Here is a 25617-nt window from a genome sequence, read left to right as displayed (position 1 = left end):
TAACATACTATAAATAATAATAAAATTAATTAAAAAAATTATATTAAAATTTTGAAAATATCTTATATTATAAAATAAATAAAAATTCTAAAACATCATATTATGAAATGGACGAAATATAAAAAAAATCCTACATATTATTGTAGTTTTTTCTTTCTTATATACATGTTCATAAACAAGAAAGAAAAAGTAGGTCCACAAATGGAACCCACCACGAAATCTTTTACAGAGAACTCTGTTTTTTTTCTCCTTCCTCTGTGACTATGACGACCAATACCATCTCTCAACACCCAAACTCCACTTCACTCCCTCTTGGCCTCTTCTCCCACCTCTCTCGAAGCTTTGCTTTATTGTTTTCTTGATCTTAGAAATCTTTTTGTTTATTCATCTACTAGAGAGAGAATATTCTGCTTTTAACCCTTCATTTCCGGAAGATTTCTTGTTCATGAGCTTATCTTTTCACCTTTTATAAATCCTATACATTTTAGGTTTTGAGCTAGCTCATCATGATGTTTATTTTCTCTTACAAAAAGGTTTTCAGCGTTCGAGTTTTGGTGTTAGTAGGCAAGTTCCTTCTTTGTAAGGGGATCTGAGTTTGTGATTTGGGTTTTTGAGTTGAGAGAGAAATTAGGGTTGTTTTGTCTTGTTTTGTTTACTTGTGTTGAAGAAAAATGGAAGAAGTTAAAGCTGCAAACAAAGCAGCTGTGGAAAGCTGTCATAGAGTGTTGAATCTCTTATCACAACAAATCAATGATTCCAAGTCTTTAATGGTGGAAACAAGAGAATCTGTTTCCAAGTTCAAGAGAGTCTCTTCTCTTTTGACTAGAGGGTTAGGTCAGAGGAAGATTAAGAAACTCAACAGCAACTACTCTTTGTTGCCTCAACACATGTTTTTGGAAAGTCCCATTTGCGGTAATAATGCTATTAATGGTTGTATTCCAGTTCTAGCACCAAAGCCTCTTCAGGTTGTACCAGCTGGCTATGGTGCAATTGACCCAAAACAGAAACCGAGTCATCATCCTTCATTGATGTTGTTTAACCAGAAAATGTGTGTTGACAAGTCGTTTCTTGAGCTAAAGCCACCGTCTTTCCGAGCTGTTGATCCAAAACCTTATTCATAGCCACCAGCAAGGAGTGTACTCTAGAAGCAAAAGTGGTTTAAGTCTGAGGTTTGATGGGTCTTGTGGTAGTAGTTGTTATTCCCCTAGTATCTAAAATGGATCAAGATCGTTAGTTTCATCTCTTAGTATGGATCATAGTGTGACGGATTACGATAGGAACTCGTTTCATTTGTTCGGACTACCTCAAGGATCCGATCATATGTCACAGCATTCCAAGAGAACTAGTTGCTCTGGTAGTTTGAAATGTGGAAGTAGAAGCAAATGTCATTGTTCCAAGAAAAGGTGTTTGTTTGTTTTTGTTTTTTAACTTCTTTGAGAAATATTGTCCCCAAGAGTTTGTTTGATTCGATGTTTTGGAGTTTGTTTACAGGAAACTGAGGGTGAAACGATCGATTAAAGTACCAGCAATCAGTAACAAGAATGCGGATATACCTCCGGATGAATATTCGTGGAGGAAATATGGACAAAAGCCAATAAAGGGTTCTCCTCATCCTAGGTAAGTAACATCACAAGAAAAAAAAAAAAAAAACATTGGACTTTGGTCATATGTTTGATTTAAAATAGCTGCTTGTTTTTTCAATGTTGCAGAGGATACTATAAATGTAGCAGCGTGCGAGGCTGTCCAGCGAGGAAGCATGTTGAGCGATGTGTAGACGAAACTTCGATGCTAATAGTGACTTATGAAGGCGAGCATAACCATTCAAGATTACCCTCTTCACAATCAGCTTATACCTGATTAATTAAACTGGCCTTGTATATTTCTTGCATCACAAATATGGCTTCAGCCTTATTAACATATAGGTTTAGACGTTTAGTTATACATGCATAATGTAGAAGTTTTTTTGGTTTGCATGAGATGTTGAGCAACGGTAACCTGATGTAGCTCTCAGTATCTTGTATGATTTGGTTCCTCTGTTTCTCTTTAATCGAATAGCGCTAGTCACCAGAATTGCAAATTAATCATCTGCCTCTTGAAGGCAAGATTTGATGGCAAAGACTCACTCACAAAATTTACATTCGAGACTTGGAAAAATATTGATATATCTATGAACTCACAAGAACATACAAAAATGTAAAGAAACAGAAGAGAACTGTTAAGTTTGAGTGGCTAAAACAAAAAGGCATAGTTAAACATTCTTTGCCCACCAGAGCGTCTGAAGCTTGTGTCGACAAAAGGAGAAAAGCAAAGATCTGAAAAACAATAAGAGGGTTTCCCTAGTAGGTTGCTCACGTTGAAATGGTTTACAGTTTATGGTTAACAGTTCGGTTTGGGCGAACCGAACAGAGACTGGATCAGACACTAAACTTGTCGATCAGTTTAGCTCTCTTTACCGAATTCAGACCCGAAAACAAAAATCTTGGTTCGGTCCAGCTCTCTTCAAAGATTTTGTAGCTATCAAGCTATATGGTATAAAATGCAGTGAGATCACAATTATACCATTTTCTATTCTACTATAGTACTATTCTATTCAACTTATCATGTAGCAACAAAGGAATTATAACTCCGTACAAATCAACGACCAATTTTTACCAAAAAAAAAGAAAAAAAATCAACGACCAATATAATCGATGCAAACTTTATATTCAAGATTCCTCAACACTTAAAATATACAATTCCATATTTAAACGTTACATAAAATTAAAACCGAAATCAAGTAGAGAGACAGACGTGAAAAACAAAACAAAACAATCAATAATCGTTCTGAGGAGCACAACTGTGAAACAGAACAAATACCAGAATTAACCGGAAATAAAAGTTTGGTATAGTCCGGTCCAGTAAAATTAGGTTATAAAAACATCTTCCTCCATGGATTTTTCTTGAGGGCTTCAACCTTAATCTACAACGCTGTGGCTGTTCTGTGACTTTGAATTCTCTTCACCATTCGTGCTAATCGCATAGCTGCAACTCTTTCTCCGGGACAGATTGAGTTTCGGCGACTTAGGACGCGTCAATGGATACTACATTTAATTATCGTTGAACATAAGTTTGCTTGTCGCACAAGAAAACATGTGAGATCATCTTAAACCCTAACATAGATGAGAGACTTACCTTCTTGAGCTCTGGTCTCGCGGGAGGTCCTTGATAATAGAAATCAGGAACGGGATTAGCCTTAAACTTGAGGTTTTTCCGAAGCTGTTTAATGGCTGCTTCTTGTTCTTCCTGCAAATTTGTGTTTCCCATTTTAGATTTTCAGAAAACATTTTCTTGATTTAGTTACTAAAAAGATTCTTGCCTTTTGCCTTTGTTCAAGCTCGATCCTTTCAGCTTCAAGTGCTTGGTTTTTCTCTTCAAGCTTTTGGTAATACTAAAATCACAAAAAGACTTTAAAAATCAGAACAAAACAGAATATAACTAACTTATTATATATTATCTGTTAGGTTATTAGTAAATGTAGTAGACACAATTGAAACTACCTCTTTGCGTTTCTCAGCGCGCTGTGCACTCCAAAATCGTGGAGCGGTTCCATGAGTTACTTTCGACTTTGCATTCTTGAACGAAGAAGCAACAGAACAATCATCTTCTTCATGATCCAAATGCTTCTTCTTCACATCATTCTGATATATAATCAAGAACAGAAAGAGTGAAAAAACCACTTACAAATCTCAATTTATTACCATCCCTTCTCTTCGATACAATACCTCTGTGATTACATTAGAAGATTTATGATTTTGAGAGAGAGAATTCTCCTCAGTGCATTCCTTAACCTCATAATCTTCTTCCTCTGCAGCTATCTTGGGAGACACGTGAACCCTTTCATTAGATGCATCGGTGCTCACCGACTCAACAACTTTTCTTCTCATTTCAACTACTGCCAATATTCACCAAAATTAAAAACAAGATTCCAAATTAAATTAAGCACATATATATTTTAAATTCCATTTAAATTAACTCCAAACGCTAAAGGTTTGAAATCTGTTGTTTTCCAATATTTAAAGCAAGATTAGGTTGCTGATTAGCTGAATTTCGTCAGAATCAGAAAAGAAATGACCAGCAAAATTCACATAAACCCACAGAAATTGGATAAGAAATGAAATCACATTTTCCTCGAACAAAAAAAACATAAATAGGGGGAGAAAAAAAATGGAAACAAAGAAATGTGATATAATTTTCTTACAGATCTTGTCTGATTGAACAATAATTCTTGATAAGCCTACAGCTTCCGATCTGCCGTTCAGACAAGAACAAAAGATTTTTTTTTATTATTCTTTAGCTCTCTCTGTCTCTCTCAAGAAAATAAAGATTGGTTCTGTTTTTGTGCGGTTACTGTTTTGGAAGTGTGTTTGGTTTGTTAGCTGTTGGATATATATCGGCTCTGTTTTTTTTTTTTGTTGTTTTTGGTATTGTTTTCGTCTATTTCTAGTAATTTTTAATTCTAAATATGAATTCTTGGGAATGAAATATACGAAAAGATGATTGTTCAGCCAAAAATAAAAAGTTGTTGATGAACTGAAACTTAATTTTTTATGAATTGAAACTTAGTCACGTTTCTTTTTTGCTTTCTGAACTGAAAAATGATATTTAAAACAGTCAAAGATAATTGCATCTTTATCTTAATTTATATGTGTCGACAAAGTTGAATTGAAAAATTGTCGAGTAATATAAAACATCCTCGGATAACACGTGAAATCTTCTTTTGCTTTTGTCGTGCTTTTGAGTTCGCGTTGTCAATGTTGACGACGTTAGCTAACGCCGACACAAGGGATAAAACACCCAACGACCCAATTCTTATGATCTCGAATCTATCTTTGGGTCCTCTTGTCTTTAGCTTTTACAAATTTCTACAACTTTTTGGGTAGTTTGTTTCGAAATCTTGCTGACAGACAAAACACAGAGCTAGACTACAAATTTTGAGATATAAAGAGATGAGAACTTTAAATGGTCGACACACACTTTTTTTTTTTTGAATCAATTTCGTTTTGGGAAAAAATTCCAAAAATAAATCCTATCTTGTTTTAGTTTAGTAGTAACTTTGTATCATAAATAAATTTAGATAATCTAAAAAACAGAAAGTATATAAAAAATGAAAAAATATTTGATTCATTTTTAGGGATAAACTTTCCTATTGACCACTTATTAGCTTAACGTAGCCAATAAAAATAGAGTAATATACCATGTAATACTATATTAAAAAATATATCAAAACTAAAATAAAAAAAAATCAAAACAGATTAAAGAAACAAAATCTGTATATTTCTAAATTAAACAAGGTTAAATATCAGTTTGAATTTAGATTTTACAATCAAACGAGGTTATATATTGGTTTGGTTTTATAAATGAGCATTAGAGTTTAAATTTTACAATTAAACAAAATTAATATCAGTATGGATTCATAAAGGAGGATAAGCGTTTAGATTTTACAATTAAACATAAATATATGTCGGTTTGGGTTTATAAAAATTAGGATTTTGATTTTACAATTAAAACAAAATTATATATCGATTTGGGTTTATAAAAAGTGGTTAGAGTTTAGATTTACAACTAAACCGAAATTATATATCGGATTTGACAAAAAAAACTTATAAAAGAGTGGTTAGAGTTTTAAATTTTACAATTATATAAAATTTTATGTCAGTTTGAGTTTGTAAAAGAATAGCTATATGTATATTCATTTTGTAAAATTATAATTCCGATTTAAAAAATAACATTGAAAGCTCCCAGACACTAATATCGAAACTTCTCTCCCATCTATGATTTCTGGTGCTGGTGGAGCTATGGCTCACCGGCGTCGGGATATTTTCTTTGTCCTTTTGTTTTTCCATTACTCTAGTTCTTTTGCTTTTTATCTTTTATCGTTTATTTTGTTTCCCCTTTAGAAACCCTATCAAACTTTACCTAACCCAATGATTTTGGTGAGATCTACAACAATCAACAATAAAAAGAGAAGATGGTGTCTGGTGATCTCCAATCTTCATCTCCAACTTGCATCACCTCTGTCGAAATCAGGTGGAACCAATAAGCTCTAGATCTGAGGTTTTCTTCAGACTCTGGTTCTTCTCCTATGCCTTTCTCGGGTTACACTCCCAAACGCCGACCCTACCTCCATTGGAGATGTTTGCTTCACCACTAAATCCTCCTCCAACCTCGTACAACGGCTGCTGCTTCCCAAGCAACCTTTTACCAGCCAAAAGAAACCTAGTTTTCCAACTGGTGGGCGTATTCTCTTGTGGCCCGTTAAGCTTCCAACAGCCCAGTCCGAAAAAGGTTATCTAAACTATTTTATTCTGAAGTCCAGGTCAATATTTACTTCTCCCTTGTCCATCCTTAGCAATTGTAGGTATCGTTTACTGTCCTTTGTTCGAAGACTGCAAACGGAACAAAACGCCCCTTTGTTGCAATGGTTGTACAAGTTTTATCCGAGAACCTTGCCATTAGATTCACCTAGGATATCTGAACATGAGAGTTTAAGCTTTACGAAAAAAGGTTTTTTGTCCCCATCTCCCTATTATCTGAGAACCTTGCCTTTAGAATTATCTAGGATTACTCCTCATATTATAAAAAGGATGAAGAAGAATGACATTATGACCCCCTCTTCAAAGATAGGTGGTTACCGAAGCTTCTTCAGGCCTTTTTCTCCTTACCTCTCGATTACCAAAACCACATATATGCAAATCTGTTATTCAGGGAAGACCTTCATACACCTAAAAGCTTGGAACCTAGGTCTGGTTTATTTTTTCTGCTGCAAACCGGCTACAAACTTTGTGTGGAACTTTTTAATCTTCGTGGCCGTCGAGGACTTCATGCGAGAGAGAATCCACCTATTATGTTACGGTCCTGCACTTATCCATTCTGAATCTTGGTTATAATAGCTTCACCTAGGATCTTGAGCTTTTCCAATGTATCATCTCCTTCATGCTTTCATGACGAGTACAAGCAACATGTCCTCATCACCACTTCCACACGCTATGATTTGTCTAAGCTCAATCTTAATGCTCGAAAACTCTAGCAATCAACCTCAACCAATGGAGCAACATCACCTTTGCTCAAACCCTTGTCAAAGCACTACCTCGTGTAGTTCTTCTTGCGCCGGCAAGAAGCACGTCTTTGGCCCCTTCACCAACGCCATTTCGTCTTTTAAGATTGGCTAATCAGTCCTCCTTTGACTCGCTCTTGGAAGACTTGTTGATAATCCTTGATCTCACATGTATCAAAAAGCTTCATAGCTTTTGGTTCAAAGCTCTAAAGAAACCATTATCTACTAACTGTTTCTATCACTTTATCTCTTTTATGTTGGCAATGGAGAATGCCCTTTCTTATTGTATTTTTAACTTTGGAATCTCAGATTATATTAAATGTAATTATATTTACAAATATCTATACTAGTATTTTTGCAGCAGTTTTTGCTCAAAAATACTATTTGGAAAGTTTTTACATTTAATGCATTGACTTTAATATTAGTTACAAAAAATTTCAAAGTTAATTATAGGTAAGATTAAAAAAATAAGGAAATCTTTGTACTTCATTCAAACATAAATATATGATTCCCTTTCATTTTTATTTGAATTTATATTTAAATTATTTTGAATCATTCTATAATGTATTTAGTTAATAAAAATTGTGATTTTTCCTGCATATGATGTAATACAAATTTTTAAAAACAGACATATAGTACTCAATAGATGAATAAAAAATACTGGTATAATATCCCTAGGCCTGGGCCTTATATCTGAAACCGATTACCCGATCTGACTCCGATCCGAAAAACTCGGATACAAATATAAACCGAAACAGAGATAATAACCGAACGGTTATTGCTTTCTAAATCCATCGGTTAACGGATCAGTTCGGATAATAACTGAAATCTGATATACACCCGAACACATCCGAACAATTCCGTTATCTCTCTCGATCCTCCCTGTGATACACCACCTACAACTTCCCTTATCTCTCGCGATGCTCCTTCCATTTCCCTTATCTCTCGCGATTCAGTTTGATACACGATCTTCCAATTGGCTTATCTCTCTCGATTCTGTACATATAAATAAAGGTAGAACCCTAAAATTTCAAGCTGGAATCCCTAATAATACCAATCTCGCCGCCCCAGTCTCCTCCATCAAAGGCATCAAGAAATCGATCTCGGGTATGTCTATGATTCATCTTCAACCTTAGTTATCATCTTCTTCTTCCTTAGTTATTCTAGGATTCTTCTTCTTCCTTGAAACGAATTAAATTATAGTGAAATCCAAATTTTTTTTGCTGATTTTGTGTTTAATTTGCTTGATTCTTTACTCCTAATGGTTAGATTAGCTAACTTAGCTATGTATTTGATCTTAACCATAAGTTGTTCTCGTTTATAAGAATTATAGTTTAGTATGCGGATAAGGTGTATAGTTTACAATTATAACTTTAGATAGAAACAAAACTTTAGCTTATTAACTTTGCATTATGTTCTGTTTAGATGGATTCCTCACCATTTCCAGACAACATTGACAACGAGAGAGATTTCCCAAATCTGATACCTGCGAGTGGGAACATAAGGAAAGAAGCTTCGGTTCCGGCAGATGGTCCGACAGATGGTCCGACAGATGGTGGAGTTACTTCACAACCAGCCCAGCCAAAAAGAAAACCGAGTACAAGATCTACTGTCTGGGGACACTTCACGAGATTTGATGATAATAATAAGAGATGTAAGTGCAATTACTGCCACAAGTTTTACGGTTGTTATTCAAAATCAGGAACTTCTCACCTGAAGGCTCATATGGAGAGCTGCAAGCATTTTCAAGCATGGAAGCAGAAGCAATCACGGACTGTGATTAACAATCAGGGACAACTTCAGAGTGGAAAAGTTACAGAAGAAGTGTTCAGGGAGGCTTCGAATGAGATGATTGTGCTGTCAGAGTTGCCACTTGCTTTCATTGAAAGCATCGGTTGGAAACATTTCTGCAACTAAGTCAACCTCTACAAACCACATTCTAGAAGAACAGCTACAAAGGAAATTGTTAGAATGTATGTGGAGATGAAAGCATCTCTGAAAACTTGGATTGTTGCTAGTAAGCCAAGAGTTTCGTTGACAACTGACATTTGGGTTGCTAAAGCAACAGGTGCTAGTTACATGGTCATAACTGCACACTTCATTGATGTATCTTGGCGATTGAGGAAGCTGATTATTGGGTTTAAGTATATTACAGATCACAAAGGAGCAACAATATCACGAGTTCTGCATGACTGTTTGGCTGAGTGGGGCATAGAGAAGTTTTTAACTGTGACAGTTGACAATGCAACTGCAAATACTTCTGCTTTGAAAAAATTTCAGGAGGCATTCAGCTTAAGGAACCCCTTAATTTTTTCTTAGGGATTTTTGACGGATGTAGCCCTCTGAAATACTTATATATATATATACATGGCCACAAAATTATTTTCCTCAGCCACTTGCAATTTTTTCCTTGACATCGTTCATCATCCTTGTTGTCTTTGCCGTCGTTCTTCCCGTTGCCACTGTTCTTCCCCATTGCCGATGTTCTTCCCCTCCTAGCTTTCACTCCTTCTCTTATACAACACTATGTAATTCAGTTTCACACTTGCTTTGTTTTTATGAGTTTGACTTGTTCTTTTAGTTTTAGATTGTTAGAATGTGTGTAGTTGTAGTAATCTTGTTAGAATTAGGTTTTGGAATCTATAGATATTAGATCTTTGTAAGTGTCCGATAGATATAGATTAAGGTTTGAGAGTTTTGATAATATATGTATAACTTTCATAATAATCTCTATTTTTTTTTTCTTTTGTTGATTAATAATTTATGATTTTTTTTAAAAAATGTAGGTCTTATGGTGAGGACTTCTAAAGTGTCTCACCTTCTCTATCTCCTTCCAACCCTCCACCAATGATGACGATTGAAGACTTGAAACAATCCTTTCCGATTTTTTTTTAAATATATATTATAATCTCTAATGGTCTTATATCCACTAACAACCTAACATCAATCAACAACAACGGATAACCAAATAATATCATTAAATCAATAAAAATCCAACAATGATATAATCCAATAAACCAATAAAGTCAATAACCAAATTCCAACATCATACAATGTTCTATCGAATAAATTCTAGCAACCTAACAATAGCTAAACCACAATTAATCAAGCCTCTAGAACATCCTTCTCCTCATCGTCTTGACTCCACGATCACACTTTGCCTATACCTTCATGAAACGACCCGACCCGACCCATTTTTTTTAATAATAAAATAATAATAATAATAATCTAAACTAGTGGTCCGATACCCACTAGCCACCTAACCACAAACACACAACAACATATAACATAAGACAATACCATTAAACAAATAACCAATCAATTCCAATAACCAATATTAATTCATAACAAATAAACCAGTAATCCAACAACATGAATCATATAACCAGCAACCTAAACCACATTCTAATGTCTAAACTCTAGCAACCTAGCAAAGTCAGACAACCACCAAATGAGTCACTAGAACATCCTCCTCTTCATTGCCTTGATTCCACGATCACACCTTGTCTTTACCTGCGCCACAAACACAAATTGAGATGCATGAGTATTTTATAAACACTTAGTAAGGCAATCCTCCCAACAATCAATAACCAAACAACAACAAATCAGGACTCTGCATCGACCGACACCAACCCACACATCCACTGACACCAACTGGGGTTGCAACTTGCATTGACCGGCACAAGCTTGCATCGACTGACACGCACACTGCATCGACCGACACATGCTCGACATTGCACGAAATCCCTAATTGCATCGACCGTCGCCTCCACATGGCATCGACTGATGCTCCTAGGTCAATTAGTTCCGTCCTCGCTTTGCATCGACTGATGCACATGCCGAGCATCGTTTTTCCCCAAAGCTTCTCGCTGGATCTCCATCCCTAAACCACGAAAACACACAAACCAAGGCCACAAAAGCTTCCCAAAGCCTCTAGAGACTCAACAACGTACTAAAAAGTCAATAAAACACATAAAACAAGCAGATCAGAGAAATCTCCAGCTTAGATAAGCCATGGTCATGCACTTACCTTTGCCAAAGAGGAAATCTGACTCTAAAGTGAAAGATCTACGCTCCTAGCAAGCTCCTACAACGTTCCTAGCTTCAGATCTGCCAAGAACCGCCACCAAACTCCAGGAATCTCACCAAGAACGCTCAAGAACACTTTCTCTCTTCTCTTACTCTCAGAAACAGCTAAACTCGGCCACAAGACGATAAAATCTCCTTTTATAATCGATTCCAGGGTTTTCCTAACCCCAGGTAAAGGAAACGTTTAACTTAAACTCGTCCGCTCAAAACCGACCATGCATCGACCGACACATCCTATCATCAACCGATGCACCTCCCAAACCGGGATTCCGGTTCGCGGATGTTACACTTCACCACAAACACAAATTGAGATGCATTAGTATTATTATAAACACTCAGTGAGGCAATCCTCCCATCTATTGGGCTTCACACACAAGCAATTGAGATTCTAATGTTAAGAAAACACAAACAAACATAACAAATCAGAGAAAACCAATGTCAGCCACCTGCTGACAAGTGTGTGTCGACCGACACTGCCTCTCAGTGTTGATCGACACTCCTCCTCGGCCCAGAAACCCTCGATCCAACACTCGCCAAGTCTCTGTGCCGTCACAGAATCGGAAACCTCGATCCAACACCCACCTGGTATATATTGACACCGACCCCGCAGAATCGAAGCCCAAAGTCGAAACTCCGCTTCTATCCATCTCCAAATCGTCCAAAACTCGACCAAAAGCCTCCGAAATCTATAGGAACCATATATCAACCAAAAAAAGCAAGAAAAACATCACAAACAACATTTAAAAAAAATCAGAAGCCAAAAAATGAGCTCAGGACTCTCTTTTTCGTCCAGAGTCTTTCCTTACCCCTGCGTCGGTGGGTTATCTAGCCGGAAAACAAATCTTTGTGCCGGAATATTGCTTAATCGTATCGAGGATTTTTCGGGATATCGCAAAATTCACAAAATCTTCCCTTTTCTATGGATATTCGACGAATATTACCAAAATCTTCACCTTCCAAATTCAAATTTGTTCGCCCTTTTGGCTTCTCCGCCGCTTTTGCTATTCGCTGATATCCGAGCAAGGGTTTTGGGAACAGATCTGGGTATTTTTCTTTTGCTGATGGAGGTGATTCTGGGTAAGGCTTTGGAGACAATGTCAATTGCGGATGAGAGTCCTATCGTTCTCACGGAGGAGGGCGACTTTGGGTCTGCGGTGGAATGTAGGTTGAGTGTTTTGGGACGTCTGTTGAATCCAGCGTGTCAGAACATGGGGAAGATAATTATGAAGATGCCTAAAGTGCGGGGTGTGTATGAAAGAGTGCGGTGCATAGCTCTATCCAAAGACACCTTTCAGTTTATCTTCCAACTGGAAAGTGATTTGCAGAGAGTTGTGAAGACTGGCTTATGGACCTTTGATGAATGGGGTATGATTTTGGAACGTTGGACTGAAACTCCACCAGCTTCCTTCTTGTCTATCTTTCCGGTGTGGATAAGGATAAGTAACATCCCGCCTAACTTCCTCACTGTGAAAACCATTGATACTATTGCTGGCAGAATAGGGCAAGTCAAGGAAATTGCCTTTGACCCAGAGAGATCCCAGTACAACGCTTTTGTACGTGTGAAGATAATCTCTGATGTATCCAACCCCTTGGTTAAAGTTAAATCTATCCAGCTTCCTAAAGGTATCTTAAGTACTGTTGGTATTGAATATGAAAGAGTTCGGAAGGGTTGCTTTCACTACTATCGTTTAACCCATGAGAAGGAGCATTGTCCGTTCCTCCGGAAGGATTCTTTAGAAAAGGTGAATCGTTCTAATCAGACTACAGCTGCAGGAACGAATGCCCGAAGTTCGACGAGGGATAACAGGTTTCCCACTGACCTAGCGGGTACAATACTCCCTCTTCTTTCCCAATCAATACCACCGGGTTTTCCCCCGAAATCGAATGTGGTGGTTCCAGATGTCCTAGCAGGGATGAGGAAATATCTCTATTTGGGGGATCCGAAACTTACTGGACAGCGAGAGCAGATGTTGCGCATGACTTTGGAGTCCATTGCTAAGGATACACGAGCACAAAATTCTATGTTGCGGCATGAACCTCCTCCTGTTCTTACTGCAAGTTTACACAAAGGGAAAGGCCCTGTTTTTGAGTATGCTCAGAAAGACAGCACTTATACTCCTTCCATCAATAACTCAGTCACCAACTGGAGTCACCAGAATACGCTCTGTGGAGAACAACAAACTGGTCGGCAAGAATGTGTTGCGAATGAGTCTGGTGAGAAACAGTCTTTGATGGCAGGACATGATGGATATGCTCTGGAAGTAGCGGCGGCGAATGGTTTCTGCACAGGTGTTATTGAGCACATTGGAGCAAATATGACACAACAGAGGAACCAAGCTTCGACGAAGGTCGGTTCTTGGAAGAGAAAAGCCAAAAATGGTAATAAAGGGGTCCAAAAAAATCAAGGTTTGGTCTTGGAGGAGACAGATGTGGAGGAACATGGGAATTTAGTTACTAAAAAAAAAGCAGAGGGTGATCGTGAGTTCCTTCCTAAGTATCTGAAGCGAGATGTGTCCCCAAATATTGAGGGGATACCAGTAACGAGTGAGGATCTAGTTGCTAGTGTTGGTCATAGGGATGGTGTGGAGACTTTAAACTCACATGCTCAACAAGGTGGTTTGGTGGTTTTCCAGAAACCACCCAATGTTCAATGAGTGTAACGAGTTAGAACTGCCAAGGAATGGGGAGCACCTCGGCAGTTCGACGTCTAAAGAAAATGCGTCGTGAGCATTTTTCTGATTTTTTGTTCCTCCTGGAGACTAAAAACTCCAGTGATCACGTGTTAGGTGTTAAGGAATGGTTAGGGTATGACCAAGTACATATTGTCGATCCGAATGGACTGAGTGGAAGGTTTAGCTCTGTTCTGGAAAGACATGTATGTGGTGGAGATAGTGCATTTTGACTCAAGAATGATTGATACTAAAATCACCAAAGGGAATCTTACCTTTTTCATTACATTCGTCTATGGAGACCCAGCTCACCATTTAAGACAGGAGGTATGGGAGAGATTAACAAGGATTGGTATTCAACGAGATGAGCCTTGGCTGCTTACTGGTGATTTTAATGATATTATGGATAACTCTGAAAAGTTGGGAGGTCCGAGGAGACCAGAGAGCTCTTTCTACCCATTCCGTACGATGGCAAGGAGTTGCAGAATTAAAGAGATACCATCTTTTGGGAATCGCTTGTCATGGGGTGGTATAAGAGATCAAGTTTGGGTCCAGTGTCGGCCGGATAGAAGCTTTGGTAACAGTGAGTGATTCACTCTGTTCCCTCGAGTGAACACAGAATATTTGGATCTCCTAGGCTCGGACCATAGACCTATAATAACTAGATTGGTTGAGGATGACACTAGATATAAAGGGAGGTTTATCTTTGATAAGCGTTGGATCAATAAGCCGGAGACGGAGAGTATTATCAAAGAACATTTGGAGAGGGGGGGAGAGTGGTTCCAGAAGATGTGTTACTGAGTGTTTTTGTCTACTTGTAGACGTGCCTAATCACGGTGGAAACGTAGGAACCCGACGAATTCTTCACAGCAGATCCAACTAATTCCAAGAGATTTGGAAGCGGAGTCAACAAAGTTGTTCCCTAACTACCAAGAGCTTCGTCAGATCAAGTGGGGGTTAACAGTGGCCTTTCGAGAAGAGGAAGTTTATTGGAGACTCAAAAGTAGAGAATCTTGGCTTCAAGCAGGCGATAAGAATACTGCCTATTTCCATGGCACTGTTAAATACAAACGCTTGAAAAACCGTTTGATATCTCTACTTGATAAGAATGGCAATGAATGCTTTGAGGAGGGTTCTAAAGGTAATGTGCCGGTGGAATATTTCTCTGAGCACTTTCAATCCTCAAACCCGACTGGCTTTGACACTTTGCTAGAGGGAATGGAGATGAGAGTGACAAAAGATATGAATACTCTCTTGATTGCCCCAGTCATGGGACAGGAAATCAAACAAGCAGCTTTTAACATTAAAGGGGACAGTGCCCCTGGTGCAGATGGTTGGACTGGTGCATTCTTTCGACGATAATGGTCTACTGTTGGTCCGGACATTATCACGGAGGTATAGGAGTTCTTTAGCTCTGGTACGTTCCCGCAAGATTAGAATCATACTCAACTATGTCTGATTCCTAAGAAGCCGAATGCCAACAGTATGTCTGACATGCGACCAATCAGTTTATGCTCTGTTCTTTACAAGATCGTCTCTAAGGTCCTGTGTACACGCTTAAAAAGGTGCTTACCGGCTCTGGTCTCTGAAAATCAGGGTGCTTTTGTACCAGGGCGTTTAATATCAGACAACATCTTGATTGCTCACGAGATTGTTCATGCTCTCGAGACTAATGCAAAGTTCAATGAGAGTTTTATTGCAATCAAGACTGATATGTTCAAGGCTTATGATAGAGTGGAGTGGGACTTTCTGGAGCATCTCTTCTGCAAGATGGGTTTTCATAGCCAATGGGTACAGTGGAGCGTGGTGTGCGTACGTTCTGTGACTTTCTTGGTTCTCATTAAACCTGGAAGAGGAATAAGACAAGGAGATCCCCTCTCTCCTTTTCTTTTCATTTTATGTGCTGAGGCCCTGGTTCATGTTATGCAGAGAAGTCAGCTGCAAAATCGCTTAACAGGTTTCAGTTTTAATAACTCATGTCATGTGGTGCAACATCTGTTATTTGCTGACGACAGCCTACTCATTAGTCGAGCCACAAAGGAGGAGTGTGAGGAGATTATTCATTGCCTTCATCTGTATGGGAATGGGTCTGGTCAATTAATTAATTTCTCTAAATCGGCTGTAACATTTGGGAAGAAAACAACGGAGGAGGTGGAACAAATGGTTAAGCAAACTTTAAATATATTTGAGGAAGGTGGCTCAGGTTCATATCTAGGACTCCTGGAATGCTTCAGTGGATCTAAGCAAGCTCTGTTGGGTTTTATTCATGATAAACTGCAGAAGCGGCTTCAAGGATGGTTTGCTAAATCACTGTCTCTGGGTGGTAAGGAGGTCCTTCTGAAGGCAGTGGCGATGGCACTCCCGGTTTATGCCATGTCTTGTTTTCGTTTGAGTAAGAACCTCTGCAGGAAGCTTACTAGTGCTATGTGTGAATTCTGGTGGAGCAACTGTCAGGGAAAGCGCAAGATTGCTTGGGTGGCGTGGAAGAACATGTGCAAATCCAAGTCAGAAGGTGGACTAAGGTTTAAGGATCTTGGTGATTTTAATTTGGCACTGCTAGCCAAGCAAGCATGGCGAATTTTGAATAACCCGGAATCTTTGCTTGCAAGATTCTATAAAAGCCGGTACTTCTGTAAATCGTCGATCATGGATTGTGGTAAAGGCTCAAGACCTTCGTATGCATGGAGGAGTATAATACATGGTCGTGAATTGCTCAAACAAGGATAATTGAAGACCATTGGTGATGGATGTGATACATTGGTTTGGTTGGACAAGTGGATTTTTGATAAGCATCCCCAAGCTCCTTATAGGTTTAAAACTGTCTTTCAAGTTAATCTAAGGGTGTCAGAACTTCGGGATCCTGATCTCAATGGGACAGGGAGAAAGTTCAACATCTTTTCCCTCCGGCAGATGCCAGCCAAATCTTGGCAATGCCTCTAAAGGTTGGAAGTAGAGACCGCTATATCTGCCCATATACCAAGTCTAGCTCTTATTCTGTCAAGAGCGGGTATTGGTTGAAGCAAACATTGCCAGCCCTATATGAACCCCATGATGATGGTTTGGTTAAGCAAAATGAGCTTAAGGCGAATTTTTGGAAGGTAAAGACGACCGCAAAAATTAAATCCTTCTTGTGGCGAATGCTTTCAGGTGCTTTAGCTGTCACTGATCGACTAGCATCACGTGGATGTGGAGGGGACTTACGATGCCAAAGCTGTGGATTTCAGACAGAAACAATATGACATATGCTCTTTGTCTGTCCTGTCGCTAGACAGGTTTTTTCTTTGGCTAATATACCTCCTCCTAGGGGAGGCTTTTCTCATGATGATGTTGATCAAAATTGGGAACACTTGTGGTCTGTTATTCAAGATAACGAGACTCCAGAAGAGGTGCGTCTTGTTATACCTTGGTTGCTGTGGGGGATTTGGAAGCATCGCAATACGTTGGTGTTCCAAGGAAATCATGGTGATTTACGGAAACTGGTTCTGATGGCTCAGGACAATTATTCTCAATGGCACGCGGTACAGTCCTTGCCATCATATGCAGATCCTCCTAGGCGTATACAACAAGGTAAACTGGAGGTTAAATGGTGTAAGCCCCCGATGGGATTTGTTAAGTGCAATGTGGGCTCGTCGTGGCGTAATAATTCCTGATTGTCTGGTGGTGTGTGGATAGTGAGAGATTATCAAGGCCAGGTTTTATACCACGCTAGACATGGTCTTACTGCCTCTGATTCACGGTTTCATGCGGCTTTAAGGGCTTTTCTGTGGGCAATAGAGGCGGTTTTGATTCTGCAGGTGCCTAAAGTGGAGTTTGTAATGGATAATGCTATGATCATCGAGGCTGTTAATAACCCCACAGGTTGGCCACGATTTCATCTGGTTTTGATTGAGATTCACCTGGCTCTGTCTAAATTTCCTGTGTGGAGATGTTACTCAGCTGTGAGCACTGCCAATAAGGTCGCAATGGCGATTGCATCAAGTGTTACAAGAAATGGTCGGTTTCAGTCTTACCTTTCACTTGGAGGGCCTTCTTGGCTTCATGATCAAGTGAGGGGCGAGGCGTTCTAGTTGATTATGTTTTTCTTGTTTTTGTTTTTGTTTCTAACGTTTCTCAAACAATTGTTATTTAGTTTCTATCTGGTGACAAAAAAAAAACAACATTAAAAAAGCAAAACAAAGGAGATTTCAGGCTTAGATCAGTCATGGTCATGCATTCACCTCTTTTGCAAGAAGATTTGACCCAAAAACGATGAATCCAACACCTTAGGAAGCTTCTCATTCGTTCCTAGCAACAACACTCCCTTCCACAGCAGCAGATCTCACCAAAACAGCCAAGAAAACCCAAAAACTCTCAAGAACACCCTCTTTTCCTCCTTCTAACTCTCTGGAACGACAAAACCTAAGGAGGAGACAAAAATAGGTTTTCAGTAACCCAAATTGTCGACTTCCACATTAAATACGTCAATTAAGAATTCTACTTGAACCAAACCGAACCAAATCGACAATTTAAAACAACTCGGTCGAACCGGATTTTGCTGGTGTCGATCGACACTCCCCTGGTGTCAATTGACATCCACCCCCAAATCAGGCTATTTGGTTCGCAAAGTTAAAAGACTCCACCTGGAACAAAAAAAACGGAAGAATTTACATAGATGTGGACAAAGAAACCAAAAAGATGTGGTTCAAGTCTTTTTTTAAGACTATTTTAATTTTATGACAATTGTTGTTTATTTGAATAATTTTTTTATTACCATTTGGATATTTTTTATTTTCATTTAATATGTTTTTTATTTATTATTTAAGAATTAATAGTTTTATAATTATCATTTTCTAATTAGAATATTCTAATAATAATTTATGGGTTTACTTTGTTTTAAAAAAGATTACATCGTCCTTGGAAACGGTCCTTGGAAATCTCTCGGAAATAGTCTTCTGAAATCCCTCAGAAATTTTGCATCCTTGGAAATCCTTATAATTTTTTCACCTTTAAAAACTTTTCGGAGATTTTGTCCCTTCGAAATCTGTTTAAAATTTTTGAAGGATTTCAGATGATTTATTTTTTTCCAATCAGCGATTTTCGAAAAAAAAAATTCATCCTAAATTAGTCAGAAAAAGCTGTTTTCGAGAAATTACAATTTCTTTCTTTAAAAATAGGCTGTTTTTTTGTAGTGATTCTAGTATTGTGCCTAGATAAACCCAAGTATTTGTCGTAAAGGTCTGACAAATATGGCAAGACGTTAAGATGATGATGTGCTTTCCGATCTCAAAACCCGGAAGCAGCAGGAGAAACATTCAAGTTGTCCTTCTACTGATATGATTTTATATGATGTCTTTATCATTTTACCATCATCAACTAAATGGGTTTATTTCTACTATTAAAATGGGCTTATTTCCTTTTCAATGGGTTCAATCTCAAAATGGGTCTTTTTTTTTCTTTGTGTTTTATTGTGAAAGCGATTGGTCCGTTTGCAATGGAATGGATTATTAATGTCATTTAATTTCATGAAAACGGAGATGAAGCTGTGACGTTGCAATGGAAGAGGGAAAAAGGTTTACCCAAACCAACATGTGAGTTTTACCTAAAGTGAAAAACCCCTGAACCTCTGCAATGATATCTGATCCGACCACCGACCAGTACCGTCTGAAAAAAGCACTAGTCCACCCATCTGCACCAGGGGCACTATCCCCTTTAATGTTAAAGCTGCTTGTTTGATTTCCTGAGGCGAGACTGGAGCAATTAGTTGTGCATTCATGACCTCTGTTACTCTCGGCTCCATTCCTTCTAAAAGCTCATCAGCTCCAACCGGATTTGAAGACTGAAACAGATCAGAGAAGTACTCCGCAGCAATGTTGCTTTTTGATCCCTCTTCAAAGCACTCCACACCATTCTTATCTAACAGTGATGTTAGACGATTCTTCATCCGCTTATACTTAACACTCTCGTGGAAATAGGCTGTATTTTTATCCCCTGTTTGAAGCCATGTTTCTCGACTTTTAGTTTTCCAATACACCTCTTCTTCCCAAAAAGCAACTGTTAACACCCATTTAATATGTTGCAGTCGCCTAAAATTTGGATGGAGCTTTGTGGACTCTATTTCCAGATCTTTTCTGAGCAGCTGGATTTGTGTCAAAGAGTTCGTCGTGGTGGTTCGTTTCCACCGTGAGAGAGCTTGACGACACTTGGACAAACTTGCCGTGACAGATCTTCTAACAGTTGTGTTCCCCATACTCCATTGCTCTCTAATAATCTTCTCAGTATCAGGTTTATGTATCCAACGTTTATCAAACATAAATCGTCCTTTAAACAGAGAGTCAGCATCAACCAATCTAGTGATAATTGGTCTGTGACCGAACCTAGAAGGTCGAGGTACTCAGTGTTAGCTCTGGGAAACAAATCAAACCAACGACTATTCTCAAAGCTACGATCCAAGCGACACTGTACCCACACATTCTCTCTTCTGCCTCCCCATGATAGTCGATTCCCAGTGCTTGGAATCTCTTTAATCCTACAGTTCCTTGCTAGTGTAAGAAAGGGGTAAAAAGTGCTCTCTGCTCTCCTTGGTCCTCCCAGCTTCTCAGAGTTATCCATAATTTCATTGAAATCACTAGTAAGCATCCACGCCTCATCACGCTGAATACCAATTCTGGTGATTCTCTCCCATACCTCTGCTCTCAAGTGCTGAGCTGGATCACCATAAACAAATGTGATATAAAACTGTAAAAACCTTTGGTGATCTTGCCATATTGAGTTTAATATCGAAAATTTAATTTATTGTAAATGTGATTACAAAATAGAATACAAAATAAATGGCACATTTCCTTGCGCGGTAGAAGGAGATAGTGTTGCACCCTGACTAAAGTCTAAAAGGCTTAGTTCATATCAATTTATATAAATTAATATCTACACAATTTAATCCAATGATGCATGTATGCATTAGACAAAAAGAAGAATGAAATGAAAGCTACGGCCTCCCTAACCGCCCGTTATTTACATATGTTCTAATATTAGACTCCCTTTTGGGACCTATTTAATTTCCTCCACTTTTCCCCAAAAATTCCTTGTTTGTGAGTTGTGACTATTTCTTGTTTGTTTTTTGTTTTTTTTTAGAAATTAGTATTGTAATTTTTTTTAGTTTTCTAAATAATCTATTATTTATATAGTTTGTTTCTTTAGTTTATCGTTAGGTATTACAGTATTGTGGGTTTGACATATAAACACAATTTCTTTTTGTAGTTAGATTATTTTACAATATTAAATCTGTACAGTATCATAATTTTGTAGGAGTTCAATTATAGCCAAAATTCTTGTTTTAATTCATGTACATTAGAGTCGTAGTTGACGTACACAGTGGGCTAATGTTTTTAGTTTCATTGTAAGAAATATTTATATAGTAATAATCTCATAATCACTAACGACATAATAACATTCAATTCAAACACCAGAAATAACAATATTAAACTAGCAATTAGTCAACAACCAATAAATCAATAAACGATAAACTAATACCAATAACCATCAATTCAATAATATCAAGGAGTAATAATTCATGTAAAATTATATTCCACAAAAAACTTTTTTTTACATCAAGTGCAGCTTAGAGAGTTGAATCTTTTGAAATTATATAAAGAAACATAAAACTTTCTAGTTACTTGCATGGTCCCGAGTGGAGATTAAGCAAGTAACTCTGTTCCTATATCACCAAAAATCACTTATCATTTCTGTAACACCCCCGAACCGTTCTAGGACTAAGAACGAATCGGACGCGTTATTTGTAATGTCCGTAGACGATCCAACCGAGGTTATTAGAACGAATCCAATACCTTAGTCAGTCGATCCGCGGGTATCATTCCTCTCGAACACGGACTAAGGTTTTCCAACCCGTACCGTGTCCGGTAGTTGTGTTAGTCCGGACAAGACTAATATCGAGTGGAACACAAGGCTTTTAGTAAAAATCTAATTTTATTAATTTAAATCGTTGAAAACACTTACAAGAATTGGGATCGAGAGCCTAAGGCCCAAATCGAGTCAATAACAATAAATCTATTTTTACAAATATTTCTTTACAAAGGCAACAAACTCTACACCGGTGTCCAGCGTCCGTGCTTTCCCAAAAGGTCTCCCAACAAAGGTTACCTGAAAAACAAAAGTAGAATCTTGAGTAATCTAAGATTACTCAGTGAGTCCGGGATCTAACAATCAACAACCCCAAACCCAATCCCCCAAACAATAATCAAACACATAACACACAATCAAACTTAAACAAGCAATCATACTCAATAAACAGTATTCACAACGGAAGCTAACTAACACAAACAAAATGGCACCACAACCATCACACTACTCACTACAAAACATAAAGGCTTTTACTACTAATAATGCGATTATGATTTCCCACAAGGCAATGTCTTCCGACCCTTAGCCACAAAGGCTAGAAGGATCACATACCTTCCCCAAAAACCGTGTACAAGGGACCTATTCCCTTACGGAAAAATTTACTACTTCGTCAAGTAGTGTCCAGTGGTAGCGAACCGCTCCGGGCCGCTGGGACAATCACGACTTCGCCACACACTAGTCATAGAAATTACTAACACCACACTACTTACTACGAGCCTAACATACAATCAGTAATACTCGCAACCAGATCTACTAACACACAAGTCAGTCAAGCAACAACGAGACTAACTAACAACAATCAATAAATTAACAACAAACAAACAAACAATCAAACAATCAAACAAACAATCAATCAAACAAACAATTAACTAATAACACAAACAACGCCGGTTATCATGCCAATAAATACTGATTATTGACCATGAACAACCAAGCAGCATAACGGCTATACCAACGATAGCCTAACCTCACAAAATTGCATAAGCAATTTCACAACATCAAATAGATCTCGAAACTATACCAAGTATAGTTCCTAAACCTCACACACACTTCACAAACTTAAAATAGATCAAGCAAGGATGCTAGATCTAAACCAACCATACAAATAGATCTCACACAAAAACGTAGATCTAACTATCATGGACAAGAATAAACATGCAACCTCAATCCTAAACCCATACACAAAATAAAATCCTATTCATGTGCTACTACACATGCTTCGGTACTCACCTTGGCCTTAACGTCGAGAAAACAACATTCTTTCCTTGCCCACCTATTGATCTCGATCCGACTAGCTTTCTCCAAGGATGGATCTAAGCTTCGGACCGAACCAAAAACTTAGAAAAATATTCTAAAAAGAATAAGAGACTAAGGGCAGGACTTACTTATCGGAAACCCGACCACGACTCTCGACTCGACCAACTTCTACCCGACTCGCCTCCGCAAGCTTCTTGATCTAACTAACTATCTAAGATGGGATTTAGGTGGAAAGCTAAAGAACTAAAGCTAGAATTTCGTGGCTTATATATAGGGAGAGGAGTCTTACCCTCCAAGCTAAGGCAAGCACGAGGTGGGGGATAAGCATTATCCAAAAGCTTATCCTTATCCTCTTCCATTCTTATCCTTATCCAAGCTTGTGTCCACTTAAGCTTGACACATGTCATTCTCATCCAAATGTGTGGCACCTCGTGGTCCACACACACCAAGCTGGTGACACACCTACTTACACCACAAGTACCTCTAAGACAAAGCAGCTTCTCGGCCAAAACTGAACTAAGAGTTTTCCGACCGATTTTTATAGCTCAACTCGTGTAATGTGGCTTGCCCTTAAGCACTTACTAACCTTGTTGTCCTGTATCCAAAACCGTTTGATCATCGCTCGCTTGTCTTGACCATAACAGCTCCTTCACGTAGAACTTGTTTTCTCGGTACAATTGATCTTTCCATCGACCAAATTGTTTAACCCTTGATAGCCCACTTCATAACCTTTAGTAAACACTCGATCATGTCCTTTGACCGAATGCATATCATCTTCCCATAGCCTTACTGCCCAATGCCACTGATAGCCGATCCTTCTCTTCTTGATACTCGACGATAGCCGATAGAAATCTTTAACTTGCTCATGGTTTGATATAAAATTCAATTCAACCATTTTTCTTCGATCAATCCTTCAAATAAGGCTTGGTTCATTGTTGGCTCTTTTCGAAAAAATTTCCAAGTCTCGGTCGCACGTCCACGTTTGCGGCCCTCTGTCCGTAGACTAGGTCAAAATCAGAGGTATTACATTCTCCTCCCCTTAAAATGAATTCGTCCTCGAATTCTATGCATCTACAACTGTAGCTACTCTCGGTCTAGTCTGTACTAGTCTTCATCTCTTGAAGTAACCCTCCGCATTCTTTGCTTCTTCTTTCGTTGTTGCTTTTATCTCGAGTATTTAATAGTTACCATTCTTATCAAATAGACTCGAACAATCCTTCTCTTCTTACCGTGATGGTAATAGGAAATTCTTGTGGCATTAACTCCATTCCCTTTGGCTTCGCTAGCCACAACTCTTCTACCTCTCTTCCTAAATCTTGATACCAATCTGGATACGCTTCCTTTATTAAGCACTGCTCAAGCAGCCTTTAGTCTTTATTCTTTCATCTTTAGGTTGCTTCCATTACGAATTTGAATTGGTCTTTACAACCACTTCTCCATCCATGATGGGCTGGTACGTACTACGCTTCATCCATTTTCTCCTTCTTCATTATTTTCTTGCAACCTCTTTGGACTCTTCATCTTTGTCTTCTTCTCTCATCAGCTCTTAGCCTAGCATCTTCTTCTTCTAGGTCACCTCCTCTTTACTTTTACATGCCTTGACGTAGACATCTCTCTCGATGTACAACTCTCCTCTCCTGTGCTTGTTGTACGGGTCATTTCTTTTCTTCATCCTCTTCTCAAATATGGTGGAAAAGTTCCCTTTGGTTCACACCTTCACTCCTTTCCTTTTCGACTTCATGGTCTTTGTTTTCGTCTTCGTCTTTGTCATATAAATCTCTCCCTTTCTGATGTCTTCCTTTAATGAACTTCTCGTCTCCTATTTCCATGCTTTCGTGAAAATCAACACTTCCTTTGATTCTTCATATATGTCCTAGGCTCACAACATGTTCCATTGTGTGTAACCTAACCTTCTCACTCTCTACTGCTCTAACATCTATTTTCTTCTCCTTCTTGTCTTCGCGGTTCATCTTTTCTTGCATCTTACAATTTTGACTCCTTCCTTTAGATCTTGCTTTACTACGCATCTTCCAAATTCCACCCTTCACTGGTAACTGCTACAAACTTCTCTTCTCTTTGCTTTAGCTAACTACTTCTTCAACTAACGTCCTCTTGGCCTCATGATTTCCATCTCATGGACTTTTACGTTACTCCCTCCTCCTTTTTGATTGCAGATTTTTTTTTTTTTTTTAATTTGCACTCCGTGCTTCCATGTTTGATTCCAACGCCTCTGTCTCTTCTTCTAGTTATCCTTTCCAACGGATAATTGTTCTTACTCCTCTTCTTCTCTGCTTCTAACTTGAATCTTTATCGCTCACCTTCTCTTGATTTTCGGAAATGACAACTGCTTGACACTAAAACTATTTCATGAGCTAGTGTCCTTCTACCTCCTCCAATTAACTTTATGCTTTTGTTCCTTGATGACATTAACTCCTTCCTTCGAGTTAATAAAAATTCTTCGTGGATCCTTGGATATTTGGACTCCACAACCATCCTCCTTCAATGACCCCATCTTCTACACGCGTACTTGATGTCGCCTCTAATTTGTATGTTGTACCGTCATTGTAATCTTCTCTAGTCACTCCCTTTCCTGATAACTTCTTCATTTGGTTGACA

At 38.4% G+C, this 25617-nt stretch overlaps 4 protein-coding genes and 1 pseudogene across 5 annotated transcripts; 4 read left to right on the top strand and 1 right to left on the bottom strand.

Moving 5' to 3' along the window:
* The first annotated feature begins 257 nt into the window (after nt 1-257).
* On the top strand, nt 258-1961 carry LOC104736826 (putative WRKY transcription factor 74). Its single transcript, XM_087482205.1, has 3 exons — nt 258-1403; nt 1492-1617; nt 1710-1961. The coding sequence occupies exons 1-3, from the start codon at nt 1249-1251 to the stop codon at nt 1855-1857; spliced, it is 429 nt and encodes a 142-aa protein (XP_087338331.1). The 5' UTR covers nt 258-1248; the 3' UTR covers nt 1858-1961.
* On the top strand, nt 672-1121 carry LOC147929556 (putative WRKY transcription factor 74 pseudogene; annotated as a pseudogene).
* Nucleotides 1962-2684: 723 nt separating the features above from the next.
* LOC104736825 (protein WAVE-DAMPENED 2-like) lies at nt 2685-4524 on the bottom strand. 2 transcript variants are annotated; one of them, XM_010456882.3, is made up of 6 exons: nt 4238-4524; nt 3762-3931; nt 3537-3677; nt 3356-3427; nt 3172-3282; nt 2685-3080 (listed from the first exon to the last, which is right to left on the bottom strand). In XM_010456882.3, exons 2-6 carry the CDS (start codon nt 3921-3923, stop codon nt 2955-2957), a joined length of 612 nt encoding a protein of 203 aa, XP_010455184.2. In that variant the 5' UTR covers nt 3924-3931; nt 4238-4524; the 3' UTR covers nt 2685-2954. The 2 variants fall into 2 exon arrangements, with proteins under 2 accessions (XP_010455184.2, XP_087338433.1); XM_087482307.1 differs by having other exon boundaries at nt 3762-3928; nt 4238-4399.
* A 9531-nt stretch (nt 4525-14055) lies between these two features.
* On the top strand, nt 14056-15213 carry LOC147929555 (uncharacterized). The gene is made up of 3 exons (XM_087480656.1): nt 14056-14380; nt 14471-14549; nt 14700-15213. Exons 1-3 carry the CDS (start codon nt 14056-14058, stop codon nt 15211-15213), a joined length of 918 nt encoding a protein of 305 aa, XP_087336782.1.
* Nucleotides 15214-16781: 1568 nt separating this feature from the next.
* LOC147929554 (uncharacterized) lies at nt 16782-17918 on the top strand. The gene is made up of 3 exons (XM_087480655.1): nt 16782-16949; nt 17124-17418; nt 17524-17918. Exons 1-3 carry the CDS (start codon nt 16782-16784, stop codon nt 17916-17918), a joined length of 858 nt encoding a protein of 285 aa, XP_087336781.1.
* The last annotated feature ends 7699 nt before the right edge of the window (nt 17919-25617 follow it).

Source organism: Camelina sativa, chromosome 13 (assembly GCF_030686135.1).
Source record: "Camelina sativa cultivar CO46 ecotype springtype chromosome 13, ASM3068613v1".
Classification (NCBI taxonomy): domain Eukaryota; kingdom Viridiplantae; phylum Streptophyta; class Magnoliopsida; order Brassicales; family Brassicaceae; genus Camelina; species Camelina sativa.
Note: the sequence above shows the minus strand (reverse complement) of the source record. Positions and strands in the feature narration are given on the sequence as shown.